This window comes from Esox lucius, chromosome 17 (genome assembly GCF_011004845.1).
Source record: "Esox lucius isolate fEsoLuc1 chromosome 17, fEsoLuc1.pri, whole genome shotgun sequence".
NCBI classification, from domain to species: domain Eukaryota; kingdom Metazoa; phylum Chordata; class Actinopteri; order Esociformes; family Esocidae; genus Esox; species Esox lucius.
In genome coordinates, this window is record NC_047585.1 from 19585223 (window position 1) to 19599129 (window position 13907).

General features: G+C 46.8%; 1 protein-coding gene across 1 annotated transcript in view; it reads left to right on the plus strand.

Moving 5' to 3' along the window:
* Positions 1-2433: 2433 nt before the first annotated feature.
* The window catches only part of tafa4b (TAFA chemokine like family member 4b), a 35796-nt gene continuing 24322 nt past the window's right edge, over positions 2434-13907 (plus strand). The window contains exons 1-3 of the mRNA XM_010881803.4: positions 2434-2529; positions 2685-2800; positions 12882-13037. Of these exons, the coding sequence (XP_010880105.1) occupies positions 2510-2529; positions 2685-2800; positions 12882-13037 (292 nt within the window). The 5' untranslated portion in view covers positions 2434-2509. The remainder of the gene's footprint in view (positions 2530-2684; positions 2801-12881; positions 13038-13907) is intronic.

The window sequence follows — 13907 nt, forward strand, 5'->3', positions numbered from 1 at the left end:
GCGCTCTCATGTTGGCCTTTGGACGGTGTGGATTGTGTGTGTGCTGAGAGATGACCGTGGGGGCGTTTGGACGGTGTGGATTGTGTGTGTGTGCTGAGAGATGACCGTGGGGGCGTTTGGACGGTGTGGATTGTGTGTATGCTGAGAGATGACCGTGGGGGTGTTTGTGAGAGATAGGAGAGGGGATGCCAGTGTGACTGACGCAGCGTATTGTCCTCGTGGTCCTGAGGAGAATGAGTTGCATCTGGAGAAAAGGACAATGCCAACACACATACACACACACACACACGCACACACAGAGCATTGTGCTCTTTTAATGAACGTGTCAGAGAACAAAGCTGATAAGAATGCAAACCATGGACCTGCCTTTAGAAAGAGAATAGGCAATGAGGCAATGTGTCGTGGTGTAGCATTCATAATCACCCATCTCCAACTGTATAGACACTGAACACAAATACACTGTACGTGGTAAAAACACACATCCCCACCTGTCATTCCACCTATAGGCTTTATGTACATACACAAACGTTTCCAAGTTAATGTCTAAAATCCTCTACACAGTATGTCTGACTCTGGTCAGTTATACAGTAAGACTCTGGTCAGTTATACAGTAAGACTCTGGTCAGTTATACACGAAGACTCGGGTCAGTTATACACGAAGACTCTGGCCAGATATACACGAAGACTCTGGCCAGATATACACAAAGACTCTGGCAAGATATACACGAAGACTCAGGTCAGTTATACAGTAAGACTGGTCAGTTATACATTCAGACAGGTCAGTTATATAGTCAGACTCTGGTCAGTTACAGTATACAGACAGACTCTGGTCAGTTATACAGACTGAATGGTCAGTTACACCCCCCTTACTTTTCTCTACAACTCTCCCACTCTGCCACTTCTTTATGTCTACATTCATCCCTCTAACCACTGGCACCAACAGAACAGTCTTTTAATGTCTGGGTTTGTTCTACCTCAGAGTAGGTCTGAAATGAAACCACCAGGGGGCAGAAGAACCACACTCAGCATCTCAGAAGGAGAGGTTGCAGGAACAGAATTCTCAACTAGCAAACACAATATTCAGGTGAATAAAAACACCTAATGAATGGAAATAATCCTCTAGAACATGAGAGACATAGTTAATGTGTTGTCAGGGTAGGTGGAAGAATTGGCTGCTGGCTTAGAAGTCCACAGATATTGTCACTGGGGAGCACAAACACGTTTTTGTTTTGTGTGCGCGTGTGTGTTTGTGTGTGTGTATGAGTGTGTGTCTGTGAGACAGGATACATTCATGCTAGAAGTTGTCAGTCACCCAGCGTAGATTCAAGGTATTTTTGGCCTTTAGTACTGTCTGAGTGTAGCCATTAAACAATGTGTGTATATTAGTAATTGCATGCTTTTGGTATGTACTTTCTGAATTTACATGAGTATTTTGTTGCTGTATTGGGTTACCTGTGTGTTTCATATGTGTGAATTAGTTGCTGTGTCTGTGTATGGGAAATTGTGTGTGTGTGTGTGTGTGCGCACGCATTTGAGCTCCTTGCTGCCCACCTGTGTGTATCTGTGTGTGTGAAGCTGTGTGATGTGGAGGGGATCATGTCAGCTTGGGGAGAGGTGAGCCCACTGCAAACACTGAATCTGACACAACCCTGGCCCACACATCTCCCCTCAGGACCATGTGGATCTGTACTGCCTGTTTAGTGGGTAGGGACTGGGCCTGGATCAGCGAAGGGGGGGGAGAGGGCCTGGATCAGAGAAGGAGGGGGGAGAGGGCCTGGATCAGAGAAGGAGGGGGGAGAGGGCCTGGATCAGAGAAGGAGGGGGGAGAGGGCCTGGATCAGAGAAGGAGGGGGGAGAGGGCCTGGATCAGCGAAGGGGGGGGGGGGGGGGGCCTGGATCAGAGAAGGAGGGGGGAGAGGGCCTGGATCAGAGAAGGGGGGGGAGAGGGCCTGGATCAGAGAAGGGGGGGGGGGCTGGATCAGAGAAGGAGGGGGGAGAGGGCCTGGATCAGAGAAGGAGGGGGGAGAGGGCCTGGATCAGAGAAGGAGGGGGGAGAGGGCCTGGATCAGAGAAGGGGGGGGGGGGCTGGATCAGAGAAGGGGGGCGAGGGACCGGATCGGAGGGGGGGGGGGGGCTGGTTCAGTGAGGGGGGAGAGGGGCTGGATCAAAGAATTACAGGGGTCACTACAGGCTATCTGAGGGATTGTCTTCCTGAATACCCCCTCTGTGACCCAAGGGACAGGTGCTGCTTGAGAGGAGGAGGAAGAAGAGGAGCAGGAGGAAGAGAAGGAACCACTGACAATGACCGTGACCCTCATCTGATAGAGCATCCTGCTCAGAGCAAGACTGACCCGAAAGAAGAAGGACAGACCAGAGAGGAAGGAGGAGAACAGACTGGACAGGAAGGAGGAGAACAGGACTGGACAGGAGGGAGGAGAACAGGACTGGACAGGAGGGAGGAGAACAGGACTGGACAGGAAGGAGAAGTACAGACTGGACAGGAAGGAGAATGACAGAGCATAAAGGAAGGTAACAAGGCTTCTTTTTTCAAGACTCAATTTCTTTAAAAAATGCATATATATTTGTTTTAACTTTCTCTTTCTCTGTCTCTCTCTCACCTGTTTCTCCCCCCATGTCTCTCTCTCCCTCCCCCCTGTCTCTCTCTCTCCCTGTCTCTCTCTTAGGATGAAGCTGTCGGGGAGGTCAGCTTGGCCTTTGCAGCTTGCCCTCCTTGTCGCCATGGTGATGTTCTGCAGTTGCCCTGTGTCCGCTGGCAGCCGTAACCATCGGGGCCAGACAGGTACAGTAGGGCCTGCTCTCCACCCGAAACCCACATGAGGTTAATTAGATCTTAACTGAGGCCACATGTGTGTCGTGAGTCTGTCATTAAGCATTCCTCCTTGGTGACTCCATTTGTTTCCATGACGGACCACTGGGGTGGAGATGGTCCTTTTTACGGGTGTGTATGCAAATAGCACATCTTTGGATAACACCACCCAAAGAAAATAGTATTTTCACTGTCATCTGCCAACTGTCAGACATTAATGAATTTGTCAGGGTAATTAGATGGGCTGGGCCGTGATTTCCCCCACCATTTCCCTTTTCTTGACACATCATTGGTTTATTGGTACTGTCAGATATTTAGACTTGTTGAAGTGCCGCCTGCGTTGGTTAAAGAGTGTGAAAACCTGCCCTGTAATAAGCATTTTAATATGCATGACTGAAACTGGCCCCGTAATAAGTTCTCCTCCCAGAACTGACCCCACCCACCCTCTCTCCATTACCAATCCCCTCAGAGAACCACTCTGTCCAGGGCTGAAACATGTCGGCCACCCAACACTAATTGACACCCACAAGCAAAGACGTTGTGATTTACATAATTCATTACCACAGTTCCCCCTCGTGGCCCAAAAAAAGTGACCAACACAACCCCATCAATATTTCAGCATGCCGGGGGGTCGCCATGGGGACCGTATTGCTGAGTCACAGCGTGCTGTGGTGTGCCCGGGCCCGCTACCCTCCTAGCCCCCCACCCAAATGCCCCTCCACCCCCCAGCCCCCACAGCCCCAAGCCTCCCCCAGAGTCCCCGTTCCTCACTTAATTAGGACCATTCCTTTAATTATCCCTCGCAATTTTTTTTGGTCTCTTCTTTGAGTTTTTGCCTGGGATGCAAGGTGACCTTTAGTTGGCATAGAAATGCCATGAGCATCCAGTGGCGGTGACTGATGGTGTTAGTTTCCTTTTGACGAGGGAAGGCGGGCAGGCGCTGGCGATGTGGTGTTTTGGACAGTGCGACGGGCGCGGTGCTAATTGCAGTCTCAGTCTGTTGTGAAGGTCAGCCGGGGTCTCCGCTCCCTTCTGATTTCACGCGCTGCCTTCCTCTCTCTCGACAACAGAAGCCAGAAGACTCAGTTTCTGCACGGCAGCAATTCGTTACAGCTTTTCTGCTAATTGGGAGAACTTTAGGACTTGTTTCCTGTAACGCTGCATGTTACACAAAAATTTGTTCTGAAAGAGGAAAATAATTGGTCTGGCGTTTCGATGAATGCATTTGTTTTCCTCTGTTTTTCACTTAGTTCCACTCTTCTGTCATTTCTAGTTTTCTTGGCTGGTTCCATGTCCTGTCATAGAACCTATGGCCACATGGTGGCACTGAAGATCAAAAAATATTGTACTGAAGCTGCTGTTTTTTCCCTCTCTTCTTCAGGCTCATTTACTCTATGTCATTCACAGTGACACTGTGGTTTTGACGGTGTTCACCGGGAAACAGTAACACTAATAGGAACGAAGCGACTGAATCTCATCTAACCACGGAGGGAAGCTTTGACTGACGCTTGTCAGGAGGAATAGATAGGAAACACACCACAGCAGATTTTTCCTTGTTTCCTGTCAATGTTTGCAGGGCCATGAAAGACAGTTGGCTCAGAGTCACCGTCTTTGTTCTCTCACAGTAATGGTCTCTCTACCCAACAGCAGAATCTATACACACACACACACACACACACGCGCGCGCGCACACGCTTTTAGTCCACTATGGCCCATCAAACAAACTCTTGTAGTGCATACAGACAGTTCACAGATAGGTGGCTGCAGGGTGCAGGTCTGTCAGGCTGAAAACCAATTTGTGTTGTGTGTGCTGTTTCTGGCCTCATAGCCACAGAAGCTTTTGATCAAGAAAAAGCTCGACAGGACGTTTTAGGGACAGAACGAAGCCGACCAGTCCACCCACCTGCCGGGGCTCTTAAAGGTTTCTGTTCCCCCCCCCCCCGGGATTCTGTTCACCTTATTAATAAATATAAAAAAAACGGTTGACTCTTTAATTCTTGACCTTAAATATGAATGTGTTTTGGCGGCTGTATTGTTCCCTATCGTCATTATGGACTTCACACTGGGCACAGAGAAAATCATATGGTTTAGTGTGTTACAGCTCCTCTTCCCTTCTCTTCTCCCCTCTCTGGGTTTTTCCCCACTGGAGGTGTACACCTTATTGCTAGGTCACCACCAGCAGACCAGAGGGTCGGTCCGGCACTGGCTGATTGTCCACAGTCACCCTAAAGCAATGACGCTTTGGGAAATGTCTCTGGTTGTCGGTTCTTTTAGACATTTTCTTTAGACATAATGCATATCTTTTTTTGTAATTACCACATGTTAAATAACACGTCTTAGCTGATATTGTGTCAAACACTGTGGCCATTCTTCCCCCGTGCTCGCTATGTTGGCATCGTTATCTTTATGTTATTTTTTGTTAAATGTATGTTATGGTACGACAGTGAACTGCGCTCTCCTAGTGCTCTGCTCTTGTCTAGTTATTATATGAGGGTATTATACAAGCCACAGATGACAGAAACACTGGATTTGAGTAATATGGGGTTAGAAGGAGAAGTGTGTCTCTGAGAGAGAGAGAGAGAGAGAGTGTGTGTATATGAGGGTGTTTGAGAGTGTGTTAGAGAGTAAGTGTGTGTTTTCCTCCTCGACAAACACTACTTTGCGGTCACAGTGAGTGGGTTTTATTGGGGATAGATTTGCGTATAAATGAGTTGCCTGCATAGGACCACTCAGCCGTGCAAACAACCTGTTAGATTAGCATAAATTTCTGGACGGGGCCTGACTTAGGCCTGTTAAACACAGATAATGTCAGCCTGATTGATGGACTGTGCAGTATAGGACCATTCACAGCCGAGGAGGACGGCGAAGGGGGAGAAAGACTCCTTTATGAGAGGGGGTGAATGTGTAGGTGGTGGTGAAAACCAGGTGGTAGAGAGGGGTTAGATGTGTATAGGAGGTGGTAGAGTGGGGTGAGATGTGTAAAGGAGGTGGTAGATGGGGTTGTGTTGTGTAAATGAGGTGGTAGAGAGGGGTGAGATGTGTAAAGGAGGTGGTAGAGAGGGGTGAGATGTGTAAAGGAGGTGGTAGAGAGGGGTCTGATGTGTAAAGGAGGTGGTAGAGAGGGATGAGAGGTGTAAAGGAAGTGGTAGAGAGGGATGAGAGGTGTAAAGGAGGTGGTAGAGAGGGATGAGAGGTGTAAAGGAGGTGATAGAGAGAGGTGAGATGTGTAAAGAATGTGGTAGAGAGGGGTGAGATGTGTAAAGGAGGTGGTAGAGAAGGGTTAGAGGTGTAAAGGAGGTGGTAGATGGGGTTGTGTTGTGTAAATGAGGAGGTAGAAAGGGATGAGAGGTGTAAAGGAGGTGGTAGAGAGGGGTGAGATGTGTAAAGGAGGTGGTAGAGAGGGGTCTGATGTGTAAAGGAGGTGGTAGAGAGGGATGAGAGGTGTAAAGGAGGTGGTAGAGAGGGATGAGAGGTGTAAAGGAGGTGGTAGAGTGGGTTGAGATGTGTAAAGGAGGTGATAGAGAGAGGTGAGATGTGTAAAGAATGTGGTAGAGAGGGGTGAGATGTGTAAAGGAGGTGGTAGAGAGGGGTGAGAGGTGTAAAGGAGGTGGTAGATGGGGTTGTGTTGTGTAAATGAGGAGGTAGAAAGGGATGAGAGGTGTAAAGGAGGTGGTAGAGAGGGGTGAGATGTGTAAAGGAGGTGGTAGAGAGGGGTCTGATGTGTAAAGGAGGTGGTAGAGAGGGATGAGAGGTGTAAAGGAGGTGGTAGAGAGGGATGAGAGGTGTAAAGGAGGTGGTAGAGTGGGTTGAGATGTGTAAAGGAGGTGATAGAGAGAGGTGAGATGTGTAAAGAATGTGGTAGAGAGGGGTGAGATGTGTAAAGGAGGTGGTAGAGAGGGGTGAGAGGTGTAAAGGAGGTGGTAGAGAAGGGTTAGAGGTGTAAAGGAGGTGGTAGATGGGGTTGTGTTGTGTAAATGAGGAGGTAGAGAGGGATGAGAGGTGTAAAGGAGGTGGTAGAGAGGGGTGAGATGTGTAAAGAATGTGGTAGAGAGGGGTGAGATGTGTAAAGGAGGTGGTAGAGAGGGGTGAGAGGTGTAAAGGAGGTGGTAGAGAAGGGTTAGAGGTGTAAAGGAGGTGGTAGATGGGGTTGTGTTGTGTAAATGAGGAGGTAGAGAGGGATGAGAGGTGTAAAGGAGGTGGTAGAGAGGGGTGAGATGTGTAAAGAATGTGGTAGAGAGGGGTGAGATGTGTAAAGAATGTGGTAGAGAGGGGTGAGATGTGTAAAGAATGTGGTAGAGAGGGGTGAGATGTGTAAAGAATGTGGTAGAGAGAGGTGAGATGTGTAAATGAGGTGATAGAGAAGGGTTAGATGTGTATATGAGGAGGTAGAGAGGGATGAGAGGTGTAAAGGAGGTGGTAGAGAAGGGTTAGATGTGTATATGAGGAGGTAGAGAGGGGTGAAATGTGTAAAGAATGTGGTAGAGAGGGGTGAGATGTGTAAAGAATGTGGTAGAGAGTGGTGAGATGTATAAAGAATGAGGTAGAGAGGGGTTAGATGTGTAAAGAATGTGGTAGAGAGGGGTTAGATGTGTAAAGAATGTGGTAGAGAGGGGTGAGATGTGTAAAGAATGTTGTAGAGAGGGGTGAGATGTGTAAAGGAGGTGATAGAGAGGGGGAGATATGTAAAGAATGTGGTAGAGAGGGGTGAGATGTGTAACGATGAGGATGTTGATGATTACAGGATAATAGTACTGTAGTATTTACTCAGACAGGGTTAGTTCATGTGGAGGGCGTGTGGCAGCGGAGACATTTTGACATTTTTGCTTCATTTCACAAAAGCAAATGTATACAATATTCCATTTACTGAAACCATGGAAACCATTTCTTAATCGTCCTGATTGTAAGAATTCTATCAGCTCGGTTTTCTAATGAATGCCAACTGGTTTTGTTATGACGCTGCAGTCTGCATCAGTCCCAGAATAGAAAGGGTGGCCTTTCCAAACAGACATGCTAGTTGTGTATTGACAGGGTTAAGACAAAGCTTTATGATAAATGCGCAATGGTCTCGTCCGTCAGAATACATCAGGCGGCTGGCTGCTTCATCAGCCCAATGTAGCGCTGGTTAGTTTGGCGCCCGGGCAAACCCTCGCCTGGCTGCCACAGGAATAGAAGCATTTAGCCATGCTTGAAAAGTCTTTTCATTTCAGCCTGAGCTGAGGTTTATGACATTAAGACCGCCGTAACACCACTTTAAGATCCCGAACAAGATGGTTTAAGCGGAGCGCGGGGACATTAGTTCCACTGCTCACTGACACTGCCGGAACTCAAATCGACTGCATCGGAATGATCCTTACAGATCAGGGACAGTCAAGACAACAGGTTGCTATGTATGTATGTATGTGTGTGTGTGTGTGTATATGTTTGTATGTATATATACATCCTGGTTGGACTCAGGTCAGGGGTTGACTTCTGCTGTAAATTGATAGATGAGGAAAAAGCTGCAGAGAGAAAAATGAAGTGATTAGGAAGAGTGAGAAAGAGAGAGAGGGGGGGACACTGCTCCGTGTTTAGTGGAAATCTGACCTTGTGACCTCATTATGCCAGCAGGAGGCGGTGTGTTCTTTGTTCTCCGTACTGCCCGTGACAGAGTGCCGTCCCCCGGCTCCCTGCATCACTCTCTCGTTCTCTCAGTCGCACCCGCGCTTGTTCTATCTCTCTGCTCCACTTTTGTGATGGTAGGTTTTTGAGACAGGACCACTACTTCTCCTTTCCCCAAACATTGGTATGCAGACTGTCGTGCAGGATGCCACACTAACAAGGGGATTGTTTTGGAAGGACATTTTGTTGTATAGATAAATGGGGCGAAAAGGAATAATGGGCGTCTGTGTTTGTGTGGGTAGGTGTGTGTTTGTGTGGGTAGGTGTGTGTTTGTGTGGGTAGGTGTGTGTTTGTGTGGGTAGGTGTGTGTTTGTGTGGGTAGGTGTGTGTTTGTGTGGGTAGGTGTGTATTTGTGTGGGTAGGTGTGTGTTTGTGTGGGTAGGTGTGTGTTAGTGGGGATTTGTTCTGCAGTTTTGGTTTAATTTTTTAAATCAAATCCGTTCAACGGGAACCAGTAACAAAAGGAATAGGAATAATAATAAAGAAATAAATAAGAACTAAATACAAAATCATGAGGAAAAACAACAATGTGGTTGTTCACTAGGAGTACCAGTGCTGAGTTTGTGTTCTGGATACAGGGTATATAAGATGTGTATTAACATTTGTTTGTGGGGGCATATTCATCATTGCTAAAGGGACAGTGAGAAAAAGGTAGGCATTTTTGGTTAATTACTTGTCAGTCTTTTGGCTTGGGGTAGATGCTGTGCCAGGTCTTGCCTGTTACAGCCTTGGCACTGAATACGGTGCCTGCCATACGTAGTGTAGATAATAGTCTGTGGCTTGGTGGCCCTGTATTAGTCACCTGCAGACCTGCAGACTATGAACGGTGTTGTTCTAAGCAACAGAAAGGACCCTCTGCTCTCCAGCCGTCTCTTCTCTCTTTCCCTCCTCGTCTCTCTCTTTCGTCCCCTTTCTTTTCCTCAACCGTATTCTTTATTTCCTAATTTCTTTCCATGCTTCTCCTAGTGTGTTTCGTGTTGTAGGCGTTTTGTGCCTGCGATTCGTTTGCGTGGGTGTGTGTGTGTATGTATGGTGTGTGTATGTGTGCACGGGTATGTGTATGTGTGATGTGTGCGTGTGTGGAGGTAATCCGCCAGCTCCCTGTGCCCCTGGAGAAATGGGGACTGAGGACTGAGGGAAATGAAAACAGAGGGATGATGGCGGAGGAGTGCCCTCGAGAGCAAGGGATCATTGAGAGGGCTCTCTGAAGAGAACAAACAAACTTTAAATCAGGAAGGATGAGAGGGGCCATGGCCTGCCCAGTCTGTGTGTGTGTGTGTTTGGAAGGTCACTAAGCTTATTCATAACCAAGTCGTGAGTTAGGTTTCAAAATTTTATAGATTTCTTGGTAATTCAGTAATCCCGGTTGGTACATTTCCCTGGAATTCTGAGAAAAATCACAGAATCACATCATTCATTTACTTTATACGCCCAACATAATTTAGCTCTAATGCAAGAGAATCAATGCTTTTTGATGACATGATAAATTAATTAAATCGGGGAGTGGAGGGCTTCATTTGGTTGGAGCGCAGGGAAGTGGAGGGCTTCATTTGGTTGGAGCGCAGGGAAGTGGAGGACTTCATTTGTAAAGAGCGCAGGGGAGTGGAGGGCTTCATTTGTAAAGAGCGCAGGGGAGTGGAGGGCTTCATTTGGTTGGAGCGCAGGGGAGTGGAGGGCGTCATTTGGTTGGAGCGCAGGGGAGTGGAGGGCTTCATTTGGTTGGAGCGCAGGGAAGTGGAGGGCTTCATTTGTAAAGAGCGCAGGGGAGTGGAGGGCTTCATTTGGTTGGAGCGCAGGGGAGTGGAGGGCGTCATTTGGTTGGAGCGCAGGGGAGTGGAGGGCTTCATTTGGTTGGAGCGCAGGGAAGTGGAGGGCTTCATTTGTAAAGAGCGCAGGGGAGTGGAGGGCTTCATTTGGTTGGAGTGCAGGGGAGTGGAGGGCTTCATTTGGTTGGAGCGCAGGGGAGTGGAGGGCATCATTTGGTTGGAGCGCAGGGGAGTGGAGGGCTTCATTTGGTTGGAGCGCAGGGGAGTGGAGGGCTTCATTTGGTTGGAGCACAGGGAAGTGGAGGGCTTCATTTGTAAAGAGCGCAGGGGAGTGGAGGGCTTCATTTGGTTGGAGCGCAGGGAAGTGGAGGGCTTCATTTGTAAAGAGCGCAGGGGAGTGGAGGGCTTCATTTGGTTGGAGCGCAGGGGAGTGGAGGGCTTCATTTGGTTGGAGCGCAGGGGAGTGGAGGGCGTCATTTGGTTGGAGCGCAGGGGAGTGGAGGGCTTCATTTGGTTGGAGCGCAGGGGAGTGGAGGGCTTCATTTGGTTGGAGCACAGGGAAGTGGAGGGCTTCATTTGTAAAGAGCGCAGGTGAGTGGAGGGCTTCATTTGGTTACACCTGTACTAACATAACCACCCCTCATGGACACGTTGTGATGGCTACAGTCCCCAAGTGACAGTTACCATATCGACTCCATGTAGGTTAGCCACGTTTATAAAACAGATCTCCCAGGCCAATAGCTAAAATGACTAAATAAGCTGCATAATAAACATTCAATTAACTGGATTGAATTAGCCGGGAAGCCCCCAGTCATTACAATACAAAACACATTTCTTAATCGAAATTCACAACTTCTTTCCACTGCAAACATATTTTCTAAGTTCAAGAAACGCAGTTTGAATGCAACTGTCGGTCACGCACGGTCACATAGCCCACTGTTTTTATAGACAGCTAAAAGCATGCGAGCTGGAGAAGCTGTGGCACTTACCAGATGACGATCATTTAAAACTAACGTCTTGAAAGGTCATTTAACAAATTAGTCAACATAATTGTTGCCAACATCTGCTGTAGCTGTCACTAGTGTCAGTCAACTTAAGAAGTGCTCTCAAACAATGAAACGACTAGCTATTTGCTAGGGCATTCTAAAACCCCCCCACACACTGTAAGTCAAATTATAATTGGTTGATTCTACTGTCATTTGAAAATTATTCTATTAATACATTTGAATGGCATTTAGCTTCTGTCAAGATACTGAAGGCCTGAGCTGCCTAGAGACTACCAGAGAATAATACTGATTGGATATTTTTTTCTCTTTTCAACACTCACTTATGAAATTTAAGCAGAAGACCATGAAAACAACTAGGTTAATCCTTCAATGACCCATGTGGTGTTCAGGGCCACCTGGTGAGGATAGCGTAATGCTAAATGTGTAATGTTCAGGGCCACCTGGTGAGGTTAGCGTAATGCTAAATGTATAATGTTCAGGGCCACCTGGTGAGGTTAGCGTAATGCTAAATGTATAATGTTCAGGGCCACCTGGTGAGGTTAGCGTAATGCTAAATGTGTAATGTTCAGGGCCACCTGGTGAGGTTAGCGTAATGCTAAATGTGTAATGTTCAGGGCCACCTGGTGAGGTTAGCGTAATGCTAAATGTGTAATGTTCAGGGCCACCTGGTGAGGTTAGCGTAATGCTAAATGTGTAATGTTCAGGGCCACCTGGTGAGGTTAGCGTAATGCTAAATGTGTAATGTTCAGGGCCACCTGGTGAGGTTAGCGTAATGCTAAATGTATAATGTTCAGGGCCACCTGGTGAGGTTAGCGTAATGCTAAATGTATAATGTTCAGGGCCACCTGGTGAGGTTAGCGTAATGCTAAATGTATAATGTTCAGGGCCACCTGGTGAGGTTAGCGTAATGCTAAATGTATAATGTTCAGGGCCACCTGGTGAGGTTAGCGTAATGCTAAATGTATAATGTTCAGGGCCACCTGGTGAGGTTAGCGTAATGCTAAATGTATAATGTTCAGGGCCACCTGGTGAGGTTAGCGTAATGCTAAATGTATAATGTTCAGGGCCACCTGGTGAGGTTAGCGTAATGCTAAATGTATAATGTTCAGGGCCACCTGGTGAGGTTAGCGTAATGCTAAATGTGAAATAATCAGGTAACCCTGTGATGTTGACGTCATGTTCTATATGTTCACGCTGCTGTTTTTCTGCTGCTGTCATGTGTTTCATTATGATTACAATAATTCCACTGGAAACATACTTTCTATTTTTTTTATTTACTCATTTAAATAAAGTTATTGGGAATTTACTTTAGAAGAACACCATGGACACAAGGAAAGGGCAGACTTGAAATGTTGAGCTGGAGAAGGACTGAAGTGTTAGAATAAATAGTAAGCCTTTGAAAGTGAAACTGTATCTTCAGAATAATTCCTGGTGTTTATACAACCGTAAATAATTCAACAGTTTTTTTCTATTGTATAAACTGACTACTCAATGTGTTTTTTTCCTTGTATTTGATAAGTGGCTGTTTTTAAATGCGCATATGGAAATATTACTGCACCAGTAACCACATGAAGTTATTAGGTGGAAGGGTACTCACTCTGCCATTCTCTCTCTCTCTGTCAGTCTCCTACCAGGTGAAGCAAGGGACGTGTGAGGTGGTGGCTATACACCGCTGTTGTAATAAGAACAAGATTGAGGAGCGCTCTCAAACCGTCAAGTGCTCCTGTTTCCCCGGCCAGGTGGCTGGCACAACAAGAGCCAGGCCCTCCTGTGTGGAAGGTAAACGTGTGTGTGTGTGTGTGTGTTTGGGGAGGATGGGTGGTATGTAATCTTATGGAAATATTCACCACAGCCAAATAGCCACTTCCTGCAGGGACAGGAAGCTAGTCCTAATGCTATCCAAAATATTTTTTCTCTCTTCTTAAAGTGTCTCTGGATCCCTCTGTGGTGCACATGGACTGTACAGGAGTCTGTCCCCTATCCTGTCTTCAGTAGATCATGTAACGTTTAAGGTTATGTCCACAGCAGACTAATGCATGTAATGGAAGATCACTCTACAGTGTCACCTTCCTTCTCTTATCGCCTAATGGAATATGAAAAGTAGGGGAAATGTACATACTGGATGTCAGTTTCTGTAGGGTTGGCCCAAGCCTTGAAAAAAAAAACGCAGTTTGAAAGGGGTGATTTTGTTTGGGAAAGTATTACATTTTACATCTATTCACCACTTACCACCATATACGAAATGGTTATAGAAAAATATTTCTTCTCTCTTGTACTTTTTCATATTTCTAGACAGGTTTTCAAATGCTGTATACTGGGCTTGGAAAATAGATTAAGATTGATTATAAGAAACTTTTTTGAGATGTGTGTTTTCATGTGCGTTTGTGGGTTGGGGGTAGATGGAGAGACAAAAAGAGAGACTGATGGAGAAATGGAGCAAGAGAATGTGAAGAGTTATGAAGAGGATGATGTTGTCTTAGAGATGATAGAATGAACCCAGGGGTCATTTTGATGGACTTTGGTTCGCCTGTCTGTGGACTCTAAAGGTTCCTGGCCAGGAGGGAGAGAAAGAGCCACTGAGTGTCACTGGCCCTCATCAGACTGGTCTCCCCTTCTGCTCCCTGGCTTACACACACAAACACACAAAAC